Source organism: Cyprinodon tularosa, unplaced genomic scaffold (genome assembly GCF_016077235.1).
Source record: "Cyprinodon tularosa strain WSP-4 unplaced genomic scaffold, ASM1607723v1 ctg81, whole genome shotgun sequence".
NCBI lineage: Eukaryota > Metazoa > Chordata > Actinopteri > Cyprinodontiformes > Cyprinodontidae > Cyprinodon > Cyprinodon tularosa.
The window spans coordinates 2,320,475-2,338,518 of NW_024039574.1; the positions used below are offsets into that span (position 1 = coordinate 2,320,475).

The 18,044-nt window shown below is 41.3% G+C and overlaps 1 protein-coding gene across 2 annotated transcripts in view; it reads right to left on the reverse strand.

Annotated features, from left to right (window-relative positions):
- The window catches only part of stox2a (storkhead box 2a), a 35,060-nt gene that overhangs the window by 8,981 nt on the left and 8,035 nt on the right, over nt 1-18,044 (reverse strand). Inside the window, exons 1-3 of one of the 2 annotated variants that reach the window (XM_038271800.1) lie at nt 9,421-10,757; nt 8,019-8,171; nt 498-3,006 (exon numbers count right to left, since the gene is read on the reverse strand). In XM_038271800.1, coding sequence (XP_038127728.1) covers nt 498-3,006; nt 8,019-8,171; nt 9,421-9,595 — 2,837 coding nt within the window. In that variant the 5' untranslated portion in view covers nt 9,596-10,757. Of the gene's footprint in view, nt 1-497; nt 3,007-8,018; nt 8,172-9,420; nt 10,758-18,044 lie in introns of those variants that run through there. The other variant, XM_038271799.1, reaches the window with a different exon arrangement.

Below are 18,044 nucleotides of genomic sequence, written 5' to 3' on the forward strand. Positions count from 1 at the left end.
TGACAGCTATCCAATAGCCATAGCCAACCAGCAGAAATTTAGAATTTTAAGACAGATATTTAGGATAGTGATGTCCTAGATGGACTTAAAAAAAGACACTAGAGCAGGGATCCTCAATTCCAGTCCTCAATGTCTGGCATCAAACACCATTTCTATGTGTGTCCCTGCTTCAACACATCTGAGTCAAATAATCATGTAATTGACATGATTCTGCAGAACCTGACCACATACTCAGAGAGTAATATTAAATATTTCGTTTCAGGTTTATGGAAGCAGAGATATAGCTAAAAGGGGCAGGGCCAGAATTGAGGAAGGATATACCAGAGGGTGATAGAGGAATGTACCACTGCCAGACAAAGGGCTTTCTAAAATGCATGTTTAGATCCTTTTAAATGGGAGCGACCCTTTTAAAATATTTGTAACTTGCTCACATTTGGATTTGAGATTTTGAATAAACATAAAATTTTGAATACTGCACAATTTACTTTCACTCTTACCTGGGTGAGTTGAAACCACTGTCTACTGTAACACTGCTGCTGTCCATGCTGTCCAATCGAGCAGAGTGGGCAGACTTCTGGCTGTTGCTGTTCTCGGTCTCCTTGGGACTTAACAGGGTCAGATTGGTCTCAAGTTTCCGCTGCAAATCATGCTCTTTCTCCCGTTCCAGCAGCCACTGCATGGTTCCTTCTCCACCACCTCCGCTGCTGCCTCCACCATTTCCGCCTCCTTCCACATGGTCTTTGCTGTCCTCTGCTGTGGCCAACTCTTTGTGCGAGTCCTCCTCTGCCTCTTCCTCCTCCTCATCATCTGATACGTTATAATAGTCAAATGAGGCAGAGGTGACTGTTGGCTCTAAGCAGCTCTGTAAAACTGCAGGTGACGCTGAGGAAGTGGCTGAATTGGAAGGCTGCTGGGGCTCAGGATTGTCTAGGGCCTCTGTTGATTTGGCATGTGAGGCTTTCCGCAATGTGCCAGACTTGGTGTAGCTGCTGTCCACATAGCCAGTGGACAAGGCATTATGTGGAGGTTTGAACAAAGTGTCCTTGCTGAAAATCTCCTTTCTCTTGATCACCAAACTGCCTCCTCCCCCTCCAGGGTCTACATTGTGTTGGTGTGGTGTCAAACGGGCATTTTGTGCTGGTTCTGGCGTCTGGCTTGGCGTCAGTCGCACTGCACCGCTCTGTCCCTTTGCTGTCGACATTTCCTCTTTGTACTCCATTGTATGAGGAGAGGTAAGGTGAGGAGTTTGCCGGTCAGCTGGAGAGCCCTTTCGGAGTCCCCCTGATGAGGTTAATGTGTCATATTCTGATTTTGCCTGAGGCGAAGGGGCAGTAAGGATTGTTTCATTTGATGTATTGCACTGGAAGTACTCATCCGTAGAGGGCTTAGGAGAAAGTCCCATTAGCTCATTGTACGTCGGCAAGCTGTCTCTGCTTTTGTTCCTCTCCATTGTACTCCGGATCCTCGACTCATCCAGACTTCCTTTCCCCAAATCAGGCACATTAAAGTCGGAGTGGAACTTAGCAGCAGAGAACATGATCCTTGAGTAGTGGGAGGACTTCTGTGTGGCCCTTAGGGTCCCATCATCAGTGTAGTAATGACTACGCTCCTCCAGACTCGGTTCAAAGTCTTCTTGCGCTCCTAGTGACGGACCCTTGAGAGAATTGTCCATTGACCGAGATCGTTCTTTAGCTTGATCTGACCTCTCATGTCGAGACTTCCTGTCCTGATTGTGGCTGTGACTTCTTTGCACTCTGGATTGACAAGTACCACGTGAAGGCTCAGGAAAGGGCATCTCAGTTCGCCTCTTGGCCAGCTCCCCAGACACGTCCCACTCTGGTGTAACTGGGCAGTACGATTCAGTAATATTGGGGTTACTATGAACTAGGTAGGTCGCACCTCCACTCCGCCTGCGTTCCAAAGTGTACATAGCTTCCCGAGGTGAGCGTACCAATGAGTGGCTAAAGAAGCGGTAATCTCTTTCCATAAACACAAGATCCCAGTTTGAACCCTCAGATGGGTCTCCCCTTGATGTCCTTGGTTTGCTGTGAGAGCGAGATTTACCATGAGGTGCCCTCCGGTGGCCCCTGCCCCTCCGACTGCGTGCACTATGCTGGGCAGAAGACCCCGCCTTGTTCTTCTGTGTACGCTCTTCTTCTAGCCTTTTCATTACAGCAGTGTGCCTTGCAACATTCTCCACTGTAAGGTCAGGGTTAATCCTACGAATTATTTCCATTTCCACCTCCCGAGGAATGGGCGTAGTAGGCACATCCTCATCACGTAGGGGCCACTCCTCAGGGGGGAACTGGGCTGAGAAGGTAGCCAGCTGTCGCATTTTGTCTTTCTTGAAACTTAGCCTAAAAAGTTTGAGACCAAACCTTTTGGTTTGCTTCTCACCACTTCCACCACCACTTGCCTCTTTCTTTTTGGTCAGAGTGTCAGCTTTATAAGGAAAAGAAGTTATGCCTTTGTTTTTATCAGCTTGATCTTGAGAAGGCGGTGACTGTATAGGAGGAGAAGTGGGGGCCGGGGGATGGGGATATGATGGTGGTTCTCCCCTGTGTTCCTTGGCCAAAGTGCTTGGAAGAGCCTCCCCACCATTTTGATCCTTGGGGGGCTTGTTTTGATAGGAATCTCCCTTGTGCTCCTTGGGTGACTTACTTTGAAGCGCAGAGCCATGCATTCTTGACTGGTCCTCACGATAGGAATTGTATGAGTCATTGTGGTTCTTACGAGGAGGCCTTTCCCTCATGCAGCCTGGTGTTGATGGTGTGACGTTTCCAGACGGAGGTGAAGTGCAGTTTTGTGGCTGTTGTTGCTGCTGACGCTCTGGTAGCCGATCTTCTAGATGGTACCACTTGTTGTTTGTTCTGATGAGGGAGGGAGTAATAAAGTATGTCTGGGGAGTTACAATGAAGTAGCCCTCTGGGGTTGGATATATCTTCCTCTCTCGCACCAGCATATTCAAAGTGTGTCGAAGTACTTCTGAACTAGGTGTAGGCACGCCTGTAAGAAGTGCATACAAGTATAAAGAGTTAAGGGAACAGCTGGTGAGTTACAACATAATTAAAAGAAAGAGACCCTCCATCCATCCATCCATCCATCCATCCATCCATCCATCCATCCATCCATCCATCCATAAACAAAACAGTTTTCCTTTGTAATGCCATTACTGTGTGTAATTAATTGATTTTTATATATATTTATATGTTTCCCTCACTGAATTATGTTTCTCAGATAAATATTTTAAATAATGAACTTTAATAATTAACTCACTTAAATGAGTAGGACTATATACTTCTCTCTATTTTGAGAAAAATTTTGACTTCAGTGCTCTACAGGTCATTTGGTTATTCAGTTGATGAATCATTTTTGTACGTAAGGATAAACATCATGATTTTTTTTAGGTTTTAGAGCATAAATGATTTTTTTTTTAATTGTTTCCACTCACAATAGGCCATAATAGTGAAATATTCCCTTTCCCCTTAAAGTCAAACATTTACATTATTAGGCTCAATTTGGAACAGATCAGATGACATGGCTTTGTAAGCTTCAGGTTCAAAGCAACTGACTAAATCCAAGGCAGATGTGAGTCTACACCTCAAACATGTGCACTTGTGCAAATCCTTTTGTCTGTGAAGGTTCTCAGTCATCCAGGTCATGGTTAAACGGAACTTTTCGAGCACACCCTTTCGATCTTCTTACAGTCCCTTAGGATAGGGCAATATGGCAGATTTTAACTTAGCCATATTTTTCCACTTTCATCTACAAAGCTCTCTCAAAACCTGCCAGTTTGGAGAATCTTCTGTGCAAGGCCCTCATCTAGAAGATTTTGTAGTAGGTTTCAGGTTTAGGATCTTTCTGGGTCACTCAAAAAGCTTAATTGTCTTATGATGGTGCCATTTGTTTGTTGATATGACTGTATGCGTTGGGCTGTGGTGATGCTAAAAAGTTAAGTTCCTCTACTTTTTTAGCTTATAAAGACGTTATTGTATTTGCATGGAGTGGTATCTAGAATTCCATAATTTTGTTACACATTGATTAAGGCTGAAGTTACATTTCAAAGCCATGATGCTGCTACTGCTGTCCTGCACAAAGAGTATGGTGTGCGTTTTATCATGATGGTATCTATATCGAAAAATTCAACCTCAGTTTAATCAGACTTTATCATATTTTTTAACATGGCTGTAGGAGACTTAATTTTTCTATCATGACAAAAAGTCTCTTGCCACACAAGCACATAGGCTGGATGTATGAGGAATATAGGAAATCTTTGTAATGTGTACTACATACTTTCCATAACTTCCTTCAGATCAAATATTATTGGTGTAGTCCTCTTGGCAACCTTACTGACTAGTTTTATTCTTGTTTTTTCATAAGTAAAAAAAATCCAGTTCGTTACAAATGTAACCTCTGCATCCTATTTTCTCTGCCTGGTCACGATTTCAGTTTTTTCAATTGTATATATAACACCTTTAAAACAGTTTCTTTGCTTCACTGATATGTTTTGAAAATTAAGATTCCACTAATGCTTTGGAAGTTCTTCTTGGATCATGTGTTGTTCTCTCAGCCAAAAACTATTAGTAATTTGATTGTTTTTATGTATTTATTTTTCTTTTTTTTTCACAGGAAATTGCACACTCTCATTCTCAAGAGGAAAAGTACACTTTAAAATGCTTATAATATAATCCAGAACCTATTATTTATGTTGCTTAGAGAGTCAATGTGATATTGAAATACAAAAGTTTCTGAATAATAATTAATATAATAAATGTTTAAGAAATAGTGATTGAGCCATTATTATTTTTTTATGTAATTAAGTCCCTTAACCTGATAAAGCAAAAAGTCAAAACAAGCATACACTCACAAATCTTTATTTATTGTTGCATTTTTGTGAATGTCTTCAGGTCATTGAGGTAGACTTAAGATCGGACTAATGTTACCCAAATCATCTTTCTTATTGGAAAAGAGCTATCTATACAAACCTGGCTCTATGTGTTAATTGTCCCTAAACATAATAAGTAGTTATGCCTTCATGTTGCATGTACTATTCAATGGCTGTAATAATTGTCTTTCACATTCCTGTGGGAGAACTTTGGCTTATTTTTAATTGCAGAAGGATTTCAATATACACATAGAGTAAGCTTTTCAAGAATGAACAGTATATTTAAAGCTATGCATCTCAATCCGATCTAAGTCTGGACTTTGATTATGCCAGTCCAAAACAACCATTTTATTTATTTTTAGAATCTTTGTCCTTCTGTATAATCACACAGCGTTGAGCTTTAGATCACATATCAATGCTGTTATCTTTCCTAATGTATCAAAGAAATAGATTATATAAAAAAGAAAATCAGTGGATCTAAAACAAAAAAGTTATTGTTTTAAGTCCTAGAAAAATTGCTTTATCTTTTTAGATGCATGATGCTGCTTTTTGAGACCTTGTAACCTACTTGAGAGAAGTTCTACTCAAAGGATTTCTGGAATACACTGGTCTGTCATTTGTGCTATTTTAGATGTCCATATCTAGATCCAGCCTTTGTCCATCTTTTATTGAAGGAGGGTGCCCTCACCCACCAATGAGACCACCAGTCCCCACTATAAAGATCTTAGCATGAATCGACTTATTCATAGTTATTGTCATTAAAGTCACTAGCCTACATTAGTAATGCCAGATCACATCGTGAGCTATTTCTGTCTCTACATTGTTGCTGATCTACTTCAGCTTTCTTTAATTAAACGTCAAACTTGACAAACGCTGGACAAAAATAACATTACATAATAATGCATTATACTCTGTGGCAGACTTACACTAATTCACATGTGCACCCATGTAGGGTTAAGGTTGGGTATGTTTGACGTACATACAATCAGCACAGAGAATGAGCCGCCCTTCTTGTCTGCAGCTTTTATACTCTGTGCAGCTTTTCCCCCATTCTGGCCGGCTCCAGGGGGCATGCACAGCATAAAAAGCAAGCTGACTACACCATACTACATGAGGCAGTAAACAACACAGCAGTTTAATGCTTTTTCAAAGCCTTTTTATACTCTTGAAAAGCGACAGTCATTTCTTTGCAAGATTTTATTCACAATTTGTTGATAGTGGTGGTTTTTATGGGTTGAATCCCATGATGTCTCCTTATGTTAACATTTCTGAATCCTCGCTGGTTGGAGCTGTTGCTTGTTCACTAGTGTTTTTCTACGTGGATCTGTCTGTGTAGTTACATGATTCCATAGGTGTGCAATGCCAAAATTTTGTCCGTATGGACACTTTCTTTCAATTAGTTTAAAGACTGATGTTAAAGTAAAAACCTGTGTTTTTTAATTCTCTTATCACACTTAATGCATAAATATGTCTGCATAGCCTTATTGTATCTATTATCTGCATGGCTAAGAGCTAAAACAGCTAAATGCTAAATCAGTCTATGTGTTTGTCCCTATCAAGCCTGTTACATACTCTTCGAGAACAAAAATAGTTTCTTGTTCTTGTAGTAGCAAGAACAAGCATGTTTTGCCTTAAAGTGTTCAAACTTCATGATGAGCTCAGCTGCAGAACTCAAGAAAAGTCCATAAACTGAGGCTATTCAGTGGGAGAGGAGGCATTTTTTAGACTGAAGAAGAAAGAGAAGTTTTAGAAGATCTATCATTTTTTTTATATATATATTTTCATTGCCTTGACCATCTGATTCTCTAAAGTATTACTTTTATAATATATATGTAAATGTAACATGTAGTTGTTACAGCACCCAAACAACGATGTAACAATGCCCATCTAAATCCTGGCCAATGTGCAATTGTTTCTTCTCAGACAAAAATGTTCTGCCTAGACAATGGCTGTTTCTTAGTATGCCTACTTGTGCTTTTTCATGTGCTTGTGACACGTCATCACCCTAAGTCCCAGCACTATTTCAACTGACAAGAATATTAGACCGAGAATGGACAAAATCCCTGGATGTTGTTCTGGGTCCGCCCTCTTTACCGAGCATGGAATTGAGGAGACTTGTGCGTTTTTCAGAATGACAGCTGTCCCAGGATGCACCACGGCAGCAGCAGCTTCCAGCTCAGAGTAGTGTTGTAGTCAAGACCACACCAACCATCACCCAGGAGTACCGAGACAAGGCCAAGACCTTTAGAGGCCAAGACCAAGACAAGACCCAGTCTTTTAAAGGCCGAGACCGTGACAAAGACCATATGAGGTCTTGGTCTCTGCCTCTAAAAGCTTTTGCCTTAGTGTGTTGCTGACTACAAAACTAGCTCACAGTTAAAAGTTCTTTTTTTTTTTTGCTGTTGTTCTACAAAAGTATGTTTTAAGATTGTTTAATCCCATTTAGTGATTTTGAGTGTAAAAAGTTTGGATGATGAGAGGACCGTGGAAACCAGCGGACCTCCAAGGCTAACTGCAGCCAGAGCCTATCATAGCCTGTCAGCTGCAGCCGTCTCTCAGCATAGTCGTATATGAAGTACCAGTGGCTTTGATGGCGGGTTTTTAGTTTTATTTGGCAAAACATTGATTTGATTTGTGTTTATCTGTTTGTGTTGATCATTATCCCAAAACTGAATAAAAAAAGTTTTAATTTACTATTATCTAGAGACTATTAATAAAAGGAGGTGAAATACAGGTCCAGAGAAGCCGAGCCTCACAAATGTTTCTATTCCAATAGACACAGATTTGTTCTGCATCCACACCTGTTCTCCAGGCAAGTGTTCATGAAACAATAACAGAGAAGATACCTTGGCTGTTTCTGATAATCAGGTGGTGTCCTGATTCAGTAGTTGTGTACAGAATTTCCTATTTTGTTCAAAACTGTATTTAAGAACTTACTATTACTTATAAACAAACAAAATCTATTGTGGAACAACACATTTAACTGTGGCAAAAAACTAACAAGCAAAAGAAATATATAAGAAGGATTTTTTTTTACTACACTGTATAATTTCAGTAAATATACTAGTATATTTGTACTTATATTTACAAAGGCAGCATACTATGTACTTAAAGATTTTACTAGGATTTGTACCTGGAAAACTGGCAGTAAGGTGCTCCATCAGTGCTTCCTGGTTGACAGGCTTGTGGGCAGAGTTCATAGCAGAGATGGCCAAGCACAATATTTCCCCCAGCGGTATGAACTGTGACTGACTGATAGGTGACATACTGATCGGAGACACATCACCTGCAGAAAGAGGAGGAGGGGGTGGAGGCACAACAGTTAGATCATGAATGAACAGTGGGCGCAGCGTGTGAAGCTATGATGTAATGGTCAAACAGCAGCAGTGTGCACGCTGCCTCAAACGGCTCCTCCCCTCGCCTCATGCTCCCTTAGCCTCTCTCTGCTGCTGTTTCATCTGGATTAGCAAAAAGAGGAATCTGTTTCAGCAGCACGAAACCCATTGCTAACCCTGCATCTGCGTTAGAAAACCAGCTAAAGCAATCCTCAAAGATCAACCTATTTTAAGTGCTGCTTCCAGCAGAAACTCTAGGCCCGCCATAAGCTTTGCTGTCAGACGTAGTGAATGATGAGATCATCCTATAGCCAGAAAGCCAGGCTTCGAGCTTTTCCGAGAACGGACATCTGTCCAGCTGGAAGGTTGTAAAGTAACACGCTGAATGCTCTGCTGCAGCATCTGTGATGTAGTGACCCTGTCCCCTGACCTACATCTGCGAAATATGAGATGATGAAGCATCCCTGTGATCAAAAGCTCCAAGTCTATATCAATTTCAACATAAATCCCCCTCATCTTTACACCAAAACAACAAAAATCGGCATCACTCATTTCTATTTTGCTTCTTTAACTTTGTCTCCTCAGCACGCTCAGCCAAAAAGGTCAGTTTAGAAGCACAATGACGTTATCTCTACTTAGTATCCAAAGACCTATAAGCTGATGTGGCTGTTAAGGGCTTTACTTGGTTTATATTAAAAACAAGCACAAAGGGTGGCTTTTGTGAATCTGCACTAATGCATGTTATTGGTTTTTAATACTGTTTACTGAACTAGCACAAAGAGACAGAAATACACACAATAAAAAGGACTTTTTGCAAAGTGAGGATGGTTCTTCATAACAGAGAGGCCAAAACAAAGAGTAAAGGTAAAGATCCGCTCAACAAATATCATTCAGACATTCAAATAGCAAAAGCTAGACCTACTTTACTTTTTATTGAAATCTTAAAATATAGGTAAGATAGTACTAAGATTGTAAAACGTATGAAGAGTAAGGAAACTAAACATATTTGAAGCCGCTGTAAAGGTGTCTAATGCCAATTTTCTTGTGATCTCAAGAAGAATCTTTCCAACACTTCTTAGAGTATATTCTACTATATGCACTGATGCAATGCACGCATCCCACATCAGTTTTTCTAAATTCTTAGCTGTCTCTCGTAGAGAAGGTGGAGCTTCTGGCAGAAAGGGGGAGTGTCGGACTTACCTGGCGCACGATAACTTGGTGGGGACGGAGAGAAATGCGGAGGAGGAGGAGGAAGATGCTGCTTCTGCACACTGATGTCTTTCTCACTACGAGAGAGATTGTGATCCAGCGGGCGTTCAGGAAGCTCCGAACTGGGCCAAGCCCGCCGCAAATTGGCGCTGCGGTTCTTCTTCATCTTGATCCCCCCCCCTTTTTTTTTAAACCAGCGGCCTTCACTCCCCGAGGATCTCTGGGATAAGGAAGCTTGGGGCAAAAGGGTGATGGGGGTAAGGGCGGTGGGAAATGGTGTAACAGGGGGGGGGGGGGGGGGGGGGTAAGGGGGGAAGGGGAGGGGGGAGGTGGGGAAGGGGGAGGTCGACCAACCTCAGGCTCAGTGCCTCCCCCGCATCAGTGAGAACGTCCCGCTAGAGCAATCACACACCAGACATGGCAGGAACCAGTGTGCGCCTTTACGCACATTCACGCATCTCATTTACGCACACAAGCAATCTGCAAATGACCGCGTCGGCACTTGGGGCTGTTGTCATCGGCTGATCCAGAGCGATGGCGGCAGAGGGGCAGGTGATTGCGCGAGGCATCACCCTTTCATCGACATCAGTCCCAGCCACCATTTGTAGCATCCCCATTTGCATGCGTAGGGAGGCACATTACGTAGCCACTCTGATGTGGGCGGAGGGAGCAGGAGAGATGTGGAGGGGTGGGGGGGCAGGGGTAGAGATGAGGGAAATGGGGCATTGGAAGCAAGGAGGACGGTGAGAAAAGATTTCAGTAGAGCTTTTTGGGGATCTGCTTGTTCCCTTTCAGTAGAAAGTAACAGGGAGGGGGAGGATCCGGAGGAGATTGATGGTTGGTCACAGATGCAAAGCTTTAAGAGGCCCAGTCTTTGACAATAGCTCAATTCACCACAGGAGTGCTCGGCCGATCCCCCCGTAAAACAAAAGAGCTGGCTTAAAAAACAGCCAGAAAGAAAAGCTCCATTCACCCCAAGGGGCAGTGAAACCTCAATAGTAAGCCCAGTGCCGGAGACATCATGTTCACCTCCATCTTTATCCCATCAGCCACAAGACCCCATCGTCCTTTCGACAACAGAACACCAGCAGAGGGTGGAGAGAGAAAAAAAAATGGTGAGCATAGAAATTAAATAATTAAATTCAGGAACAGATATCCACAGTTTCCCGCAATCCAATGTTAGAAGCTCCCGATCCGATCGCCGTAGCATCCATTCATTAACAAGGGAGGGGGCGGAGGGGTGGAGGGGGGGTGGGGGATGCAAACTCCAGTCAACGACAAATCTCTTTCAACGCTAATGCTGCAGCTGCTCCCAGCACCTCCAGGAAGGGTGTGTGAGTATGTGCGTGTAGCTATGTGTGTATGCATGTGTGTGTGACAGAGGGAGAGAGAAAGAGGATGGAAGGGAGAGAGAGAGAGAGAGTACGTATGTGCGCATCCGCCTGCTGCGCGCGATTCTGCGTGAGCATGCATGCGTCTGTGTCTGGGTGATTGAGGCTGAGAGGAAGGGAGGAGAGGATGCAAGGGAAAAGGAATGAGGACATGGGTTAGATGCAGAGAGGAGAGTAAAAATTAACAGATCAAACACAGAATAATATCCACCACTCATGTTAAGTCCAGGAGAAAAATAGAAAGAGATATTTGCCTATAATTCTGCTGCCCCCCCACCTACACTCCCCTTCTCTGCATCATGGGCTGTCCTCTTTAGGGATGAGGGCCTCCTACACCACCTTTCCTCCTCTTTTCCTGCTTCACCTGACTGTATGACAACATTTACAGGTGACAAGAACCACTCAGACAGCAAATTTGACTTCATGGGTTAAAGTGCTTCACACCTTGGACTGAAACTTTTTTGAACTTCAAGTAAACAAACAAACAAAAAAAGCAAATAAAGCTTCTAACACACTCCTGCTGACTCACAAGTGGTGGAGTGTGAATGGACAGTTAGAGGGACAGAATAAGGAGCAAAGTGAGAGCGCAGGACAGGGCAATGTGGTGAGGTGGGGGTGGGAGAGTGAGGCAGGACAGTGTCACAACCAATCTGCTCCAGTTCAGTGATACCAAAAAGAAAGAGAGGGACAGGAGGAGGAGGGAGAGCAACGCCATGCCAGCCATTTTATTTCTCAGTTATGCTGCAACAGCCTTTGTTGCTATGACAACGCAAGCCGATGAGCTCATAGCTGTAGCTTTTGAGTGTTGTTCCCTTAAAGAGCCAGTTACCCAAAATAGAAAGCCGACTGAGCACATAGACAAGGACAGGAAACACTGTGATCCTTTTACACAAGACTATTCAGCAGAGCGATATATATTATATAATACAACCCAATGTGAAATATACGGATTTCAATTAAATTATAATTCTGTTTTAAACTTTAAATCATTATGATAATTTGGCTCAAAATGTGACTTTAAATTTAAATCTGTTTTCATTGACTCGTTTTAGGAGATTATGACAGCTGATGTCAAATTTGATTTCTCTCGCAATTAGAATATTACTTAGAAAATAGTATAAAGAATTAAGCTTTTAAATAAAGTCTTCTAACTCAAAATATATCCATATCTTGTAAAGTGTATGCATTAGATTCTTGACTGGGGATCCTTTTGACTGAATTCTGCTTAGGCAATGCTGAAGTGATAGGACAGCCAGGTTGTGTTGTTATCATATGCATTTAATTTTCTAAATGACTTACTCACATAAGTACACCTTTCACTAATCTTAATCTGATCTTGTCTTATCTTATGTAATATAATACGGTCATACTGAATATTATAGAATATGCATTATGGTGAGACTTGCTTGTCAGATTAAAAGTACCTTTTATTAAGCCCACATTGCTGTATTAAAAGGATTTGTTCTTGATCTAATGTAATATTTTAATGTGAAATGTTCTAAGGCATGCAATAATTTAAATGTGAGGCATGTAATGATTTTAACTTAATACAATAAATGCTTAAAAACATCAGTCTGTGTGGAATTAATATATGTAATGTTTTGCATTTAGTGAATTTGGTTCCCTGTCTTTGAAGCCCTGTGTCGGGGTTGTGTTTTCCCTGGATCAACAGCAGAATGTAATTGCTCAGAAAGCAGGACCCAGAATTCAGCCAAGACAGTGGAATACTTAAAAAGCGTTCATTAAAAAAACAATGTAACGGATCTGCAGTGGCGGAGGCTGCAACGGCTAGGGCATCTGAGGCAGGGAGGTCTGGTTTGACAGTTCAGTCCGTGCCCATAGAACGGGGATTATTACAGCCCGTCTGCTGACAAGACGCAGCGGACGCTGCCAGAGGTTTCAAGATGCGGAAGACTAGAAGGCTGTAGACCTGACAGGAGATCAGATCCGAGCTGACGTAGGAAGGCAGAATAACCCACAGGACGAAGTTAAGAGGATATCCAGGTTCAGTCCACAGAAGAATCCAACAGGAGTCCAAAGACAGGCCAGGCAAACAGATCAGACAGGGGCAGGAAGGCACAAAAGACCAAATGCAGAAATGGATCAGAGCAGAACACAATAGAATGCTAGAGAACCCTTAACACCAAAGGCTCAGGATTAATCTGGCATTGATGGCTGAGACCAAGCAGTTAAAATACAAGCAGGTGGATCAGATAAGCAGTGATGAGGAACAGGGGAGAGCTAGACAGGTGAATGAAATGAGCAATCAAGCCAGCCAACAGCGCCACAATCATGACAGAATTTCCACAGGAAGAATAGACACTTCTTCAAAATTGTTCCTTGAAAGTTACTTTTGGTAAATACCTCCTTTTTCCTATTTGCTTCTGGAATAAATCATATTAAAATAGATCTATGAAATTCATAAATAATTAGTATCTTTGTTTATTGTTTATGTTATTCCATTAGTTTTTATAATGAAACAAACTCAATGAACGAAGAAGTGACCGATCTCATTGTTTACTTTTCAACAAGAATAAAACATCACTGCTTTCTAGTCTAGTTGATTGGAATTGAAGTGATTAATGCAGGTAACATATTCTTTAGGATACCTACCTTAACACAACATCTGTCTTTCTACATTGCTTCTTTGTCCCACTTCAACACTCAGATAAGCAATTCACTACAGTTACAATCCCGTAAGTAACATATAACGGTAGTCTAGTACCTGCAGTCAGGCATGGGATATGTGTAAATGTGTTTCTCCAAGAATAAATATTTCTTGTGAGATTATAGCATGGCGAAAAGAATATTCACAATCAATCAAATTCAGAGCTTTGTTATTGATATACTAATTAAAAATAGCCCCTGGGTACTCACTCCCTGGGTGTTGTATACAGGGGGGTAACAAGGCGCGATCAGCTTCTCGTGACCACCTCCTGATCGGGAGAAAATCCGGGAGAAAATCGAACATGTTTGAAATTGAATCGGCCGTTGTAAGGTGTTCATGGACAGATCCTGCTGCAGAAGCAGAGTCACAAGCGTCTATGAGCTGATTTACCAGAAATATGAGCATTGCACATGTGCAAACAAGAGTTCTTCTTCTTCCAGACTGTCGAGTCCGACCAGCGCCATCTCGACAGCGCTCAGTCCGACATGCGGTTTTTTGACCTGCAGTGTAAGCAGGTAGATTGCATGAGTGTAAGAACATGCATCGTAAGCTGTGAACGTTTAGACCTTGCTGTTTCTTCATACAGTTTGAGCTGTAGCTGCCTGCAATGACTGAAAATATTGCACATTGTATGCCTGGCTAAACAGAAAAGCTTTCTAAAATGGTATCAGATTCAAAGGGTGGGTATGAACGGCATCATACCCAGGTGTTCTTCCCAGTAGCTAGTGAGCACAAACTGGGTTACAGTCATTCCACTGATGGCAAGAAACCATGGCTGTTTCTCAATTCACAAGAATGCAAGTATGGACTTGTGTCCAAACCAAGTATGTTCTTGAGAAAAACACAGGAAAGTACAGACTTGGGGAAAATGGTAAATATGGGTCAATTTAAACAGAAGCGTACTCGTGATGTCACCACATGCTTGGCTCGTCTGGAGCTGCATTTCACCTCCTGCTCTCTAGATAATAATAAATTCTTTTTTCTTTCATTTAGTGGGGAAAAATTTAACACAGTTAGATAAATGTATATTTTTTTGATAGATTTCTATTTTCTTAAAACAAAACGGTGTGTACGAAGTCATCCGCGCGTGCTGGCTACTAGTCATTCATCCTGTCCGCTGAACTGCTGCTAGTTTTACTCACATGCCTGGAAGGTGTTTAGTGCTACTACCACAGATGATCTTGGTCTCAACGTCATACATGACGTCATACACACTCCGCTTTGTTTTTAAAAAATATAACCGTGAATGTCTGGGAGACAGTGATTCGCCTACATGTTATGAATGCTGGCGTACCAAAAAGAATAAATTATGAACAGTTTAGTTTGTGCCTTCAACTCGTTGCCCATAGGAAGACGTTACTTGGATATAACCTAACGGAATATCTTCAGAACGGCTCCAAATGACACAAAACTCATATGGGTGAGTAGAACATGATGTAATAACGTAAAAATCAAGGGGCCAATGTAAAAAAAAACAGTGTTCCCCTTTAAGTAACAGCACTGGATGATGATGATGATGATTGTACTGTGTTCCTGCACCGCTGCTGAATTTCCACTCCTCCCCACCCGACTCGAACATGTGCCGTAAAGCAGTCTACACATTTGTAATCATTCTGTATGGCAGGGTTATTCCGAGTGTGGCAGTAACCGTGCTTAGTGCCGGTGTAAGTGATACAGAACCCTGCTGGCCATGACAGAGGTGCAATTGAACTAATTGTTAATCGACCTATTATTACAAATGTTATGAAAATATTTTAAGAAGGTTGAAAAATGACTTTAATCAAAGTAAAAGTGTATACTACTTTGTATATAATAGTATATACCAAGGGTTTTCAATTTTTTCCAGGCCAAGGACCCCCAAACTGATGCCAAGATGGACTAGAGCTGGGCGATATGGCGATATTTATCGTGAGGACGAGAGAAACATGTCTATCGTGACCTTTCTCCTCTATTTTTTCTATCGTGATAAACTTTTTTATTATTATTATTACTGCTAATATACATTTTAATATAATTTGTTAATATAACATTTTGCGTTTTTGCTATGCAAACTCTAAGTGTATATAACGGAAAAAAAAGAGAATAAAAAGATAATGTGTAGAGAACGTGGTTTTGCGACACTACACCGCTTTACGTCACGCGGCTTTGCACCATACGTTTGCGACATTACTGATGGAGAGAGCCCGCGAAATTTCTTTCTGGCTTGAAAAAAAATGAATGATGGGACACCCAAGAAGATGTTACCACAGCAGCGGTTACAGAGTCCGAAACGGTTGCCAGGTCACAGACACAACAAACACCACATTTGCCCAAAAGGGGAGGCAGCTCGGTTGTTTGGTTATATTTCGGATTTCAGCCATCTGATAAAGAAAAAAACGCAACCGATATGTAAACTGTGCAGCAAAGCCGTTCCAGCGGCTGATGCAAATACTTCCGGCCTCTTTTACCACCTGAAGAAAAATCATGAACAAGAACACGGGAAACTACAACCACTCCGATCAAAACAAACAAGGGATGAAAATACAGGAAGCACTGGAAAGAAATTCTCACAGCCGAAGCTTAAGGAAGCATTCGCCCAAGGATCACAATATGAGAAGACGTCTCAGCGACACAAGCAGATCACAGGTGCTATTTCACGCTATATCTGTAAAGGCATGGCCCCCGTTTACATAGTCGAGAAAGACAGCTTTCGGGACCTCGTCCTTACACTCGATCCCAGATATGTGATGCCTAGTCGAAAACATTTCAGTAAAGTGGAGCTGCCTGGCTTATATGCTAGTTGTCGGGCTGAAGTGGAGAGAGAGGTACGCAGTGGTGCGACGCATTATGCGTTGACTACGGACATGTGGATGAGTAGAGCAACACAGCCTTATATGAGTCTCACCATCCATTTCATCAAGGACTGGACCCTCCTAGTGGAAAACAAGGTAAGTGAAAGACAAGAGAAAAACCTGGCCTTGGATTTTTATAAAATGTCAATAACAAACGAATATTAAATGATTAATTACTGCAGCGCAATAGCCAAGATTCTATACTGTTCACTGTCATGGCCGCAAATTGCATAACTGGTGTTCTTGGTTTGGGGTTGGGATTCTCATATTAGGAAACAAGATGATGGGTAAAAAATAGGCGATGAAAGATTTTTTTCAACCCTGTCCATCTGACGGACTATGAAAACATAAAATGCAACATCAGTTGTGGTATATCGTGATATATATCGTTATCGTGATATAAAATAATCCACATCGTGATATAGTTTTTTTTCCATATCGCCCAGCCCTAGCGGGGACCCTCTAATTATATATATTATATGAAATTGTGTTATATCAACCTGGTCCTATAGTCACTCTATTACAGATGGAGTAATGTAACAAAAGTAATTTCTCCCTGGGATTAATGCAGTACCTCCATGGACCCGCTAGGGGTCATGGACCCGTAGCATAACTTGCTGTGTCCACATCATCATGCTGCTGTTTTGAAAATTTAAATAAAGTCTAAATATTTGAAGCGTGAAGTTTGACATGACATTCAAAAATAATATGGCAACCACCATAGTACACACCAAAGCTCCCCAATGTTATAATATTTTTATCATTGATGATGTCACAAATGATAGGGTTACTAATGGGTCTGTAAAGCCTTCCAATGGGATAATAAACTGTTTTAACTTTTATCTTTTCATCTTAATCTTTACTGGTTACAAAAGTTTTGAAATCGGATTCTCACCAAAAGTAAATGTTACCGATAGTCTGCCCTTCAGTGGCTCATTTAATAAAAATCACATTCTCCAAGCCAGACAGATTTTTATGTTTGATAGCAAAAGTAACACATGTATGGCATATCTGAGATATATAGCAACAACTTCTGCTGCGTCAAAACATTTCCTCCTATTCTCTATGGAGACCCTCCCTTTCCTTTAAATAAAGAGCTGTGCTATAGCAGGGAAGTAGATTGGGGAGAGTTTTCCTGAACAAATGCTTTGCTTTTCCTTCCTCAAGAGCATAAACTCCTCCCCACCCGTTCTTTAGTCTCTGCTAATCCGATTGAACGGTCGGTTAAAAATATTTCTTGTTTCCACACAACTGAAAGCCTAAGACTTTCATCTGGACATGTTAATCCAGCAGCAGTTTGACTCACGCCATAATAACACATTCTCAGACAGTTCACTGGAAGAAATATTTTGACTCATCTAATAATATTCAATGTTCATAAATAGAAAATGTGCAAACAGTGCTTTTGCAGTGATAAATTCGTACAATGGAATTTCTTGACTGACAACTAGTTTGGATTCAGAGCTAACTAGTCCAGCACAAGAGCACTAATGCAGCTAGATGAGGATGTAACTAATGTAAAGGTTTATATGGAGTAAAGGAATATTGACTTTAATAGGCCTTAGAGAGATGAGATCATAAGAGTAACATGTTAATTCATTAAAAGTTAATCTAAAAGACAGACATCAATATCTTTAATTTAACATGGAAGACTCAGATTTTCTTAAGATTATTTCTGGTGAACTAAAACTTCTAGACTATATCATATCATATTATATTATATTA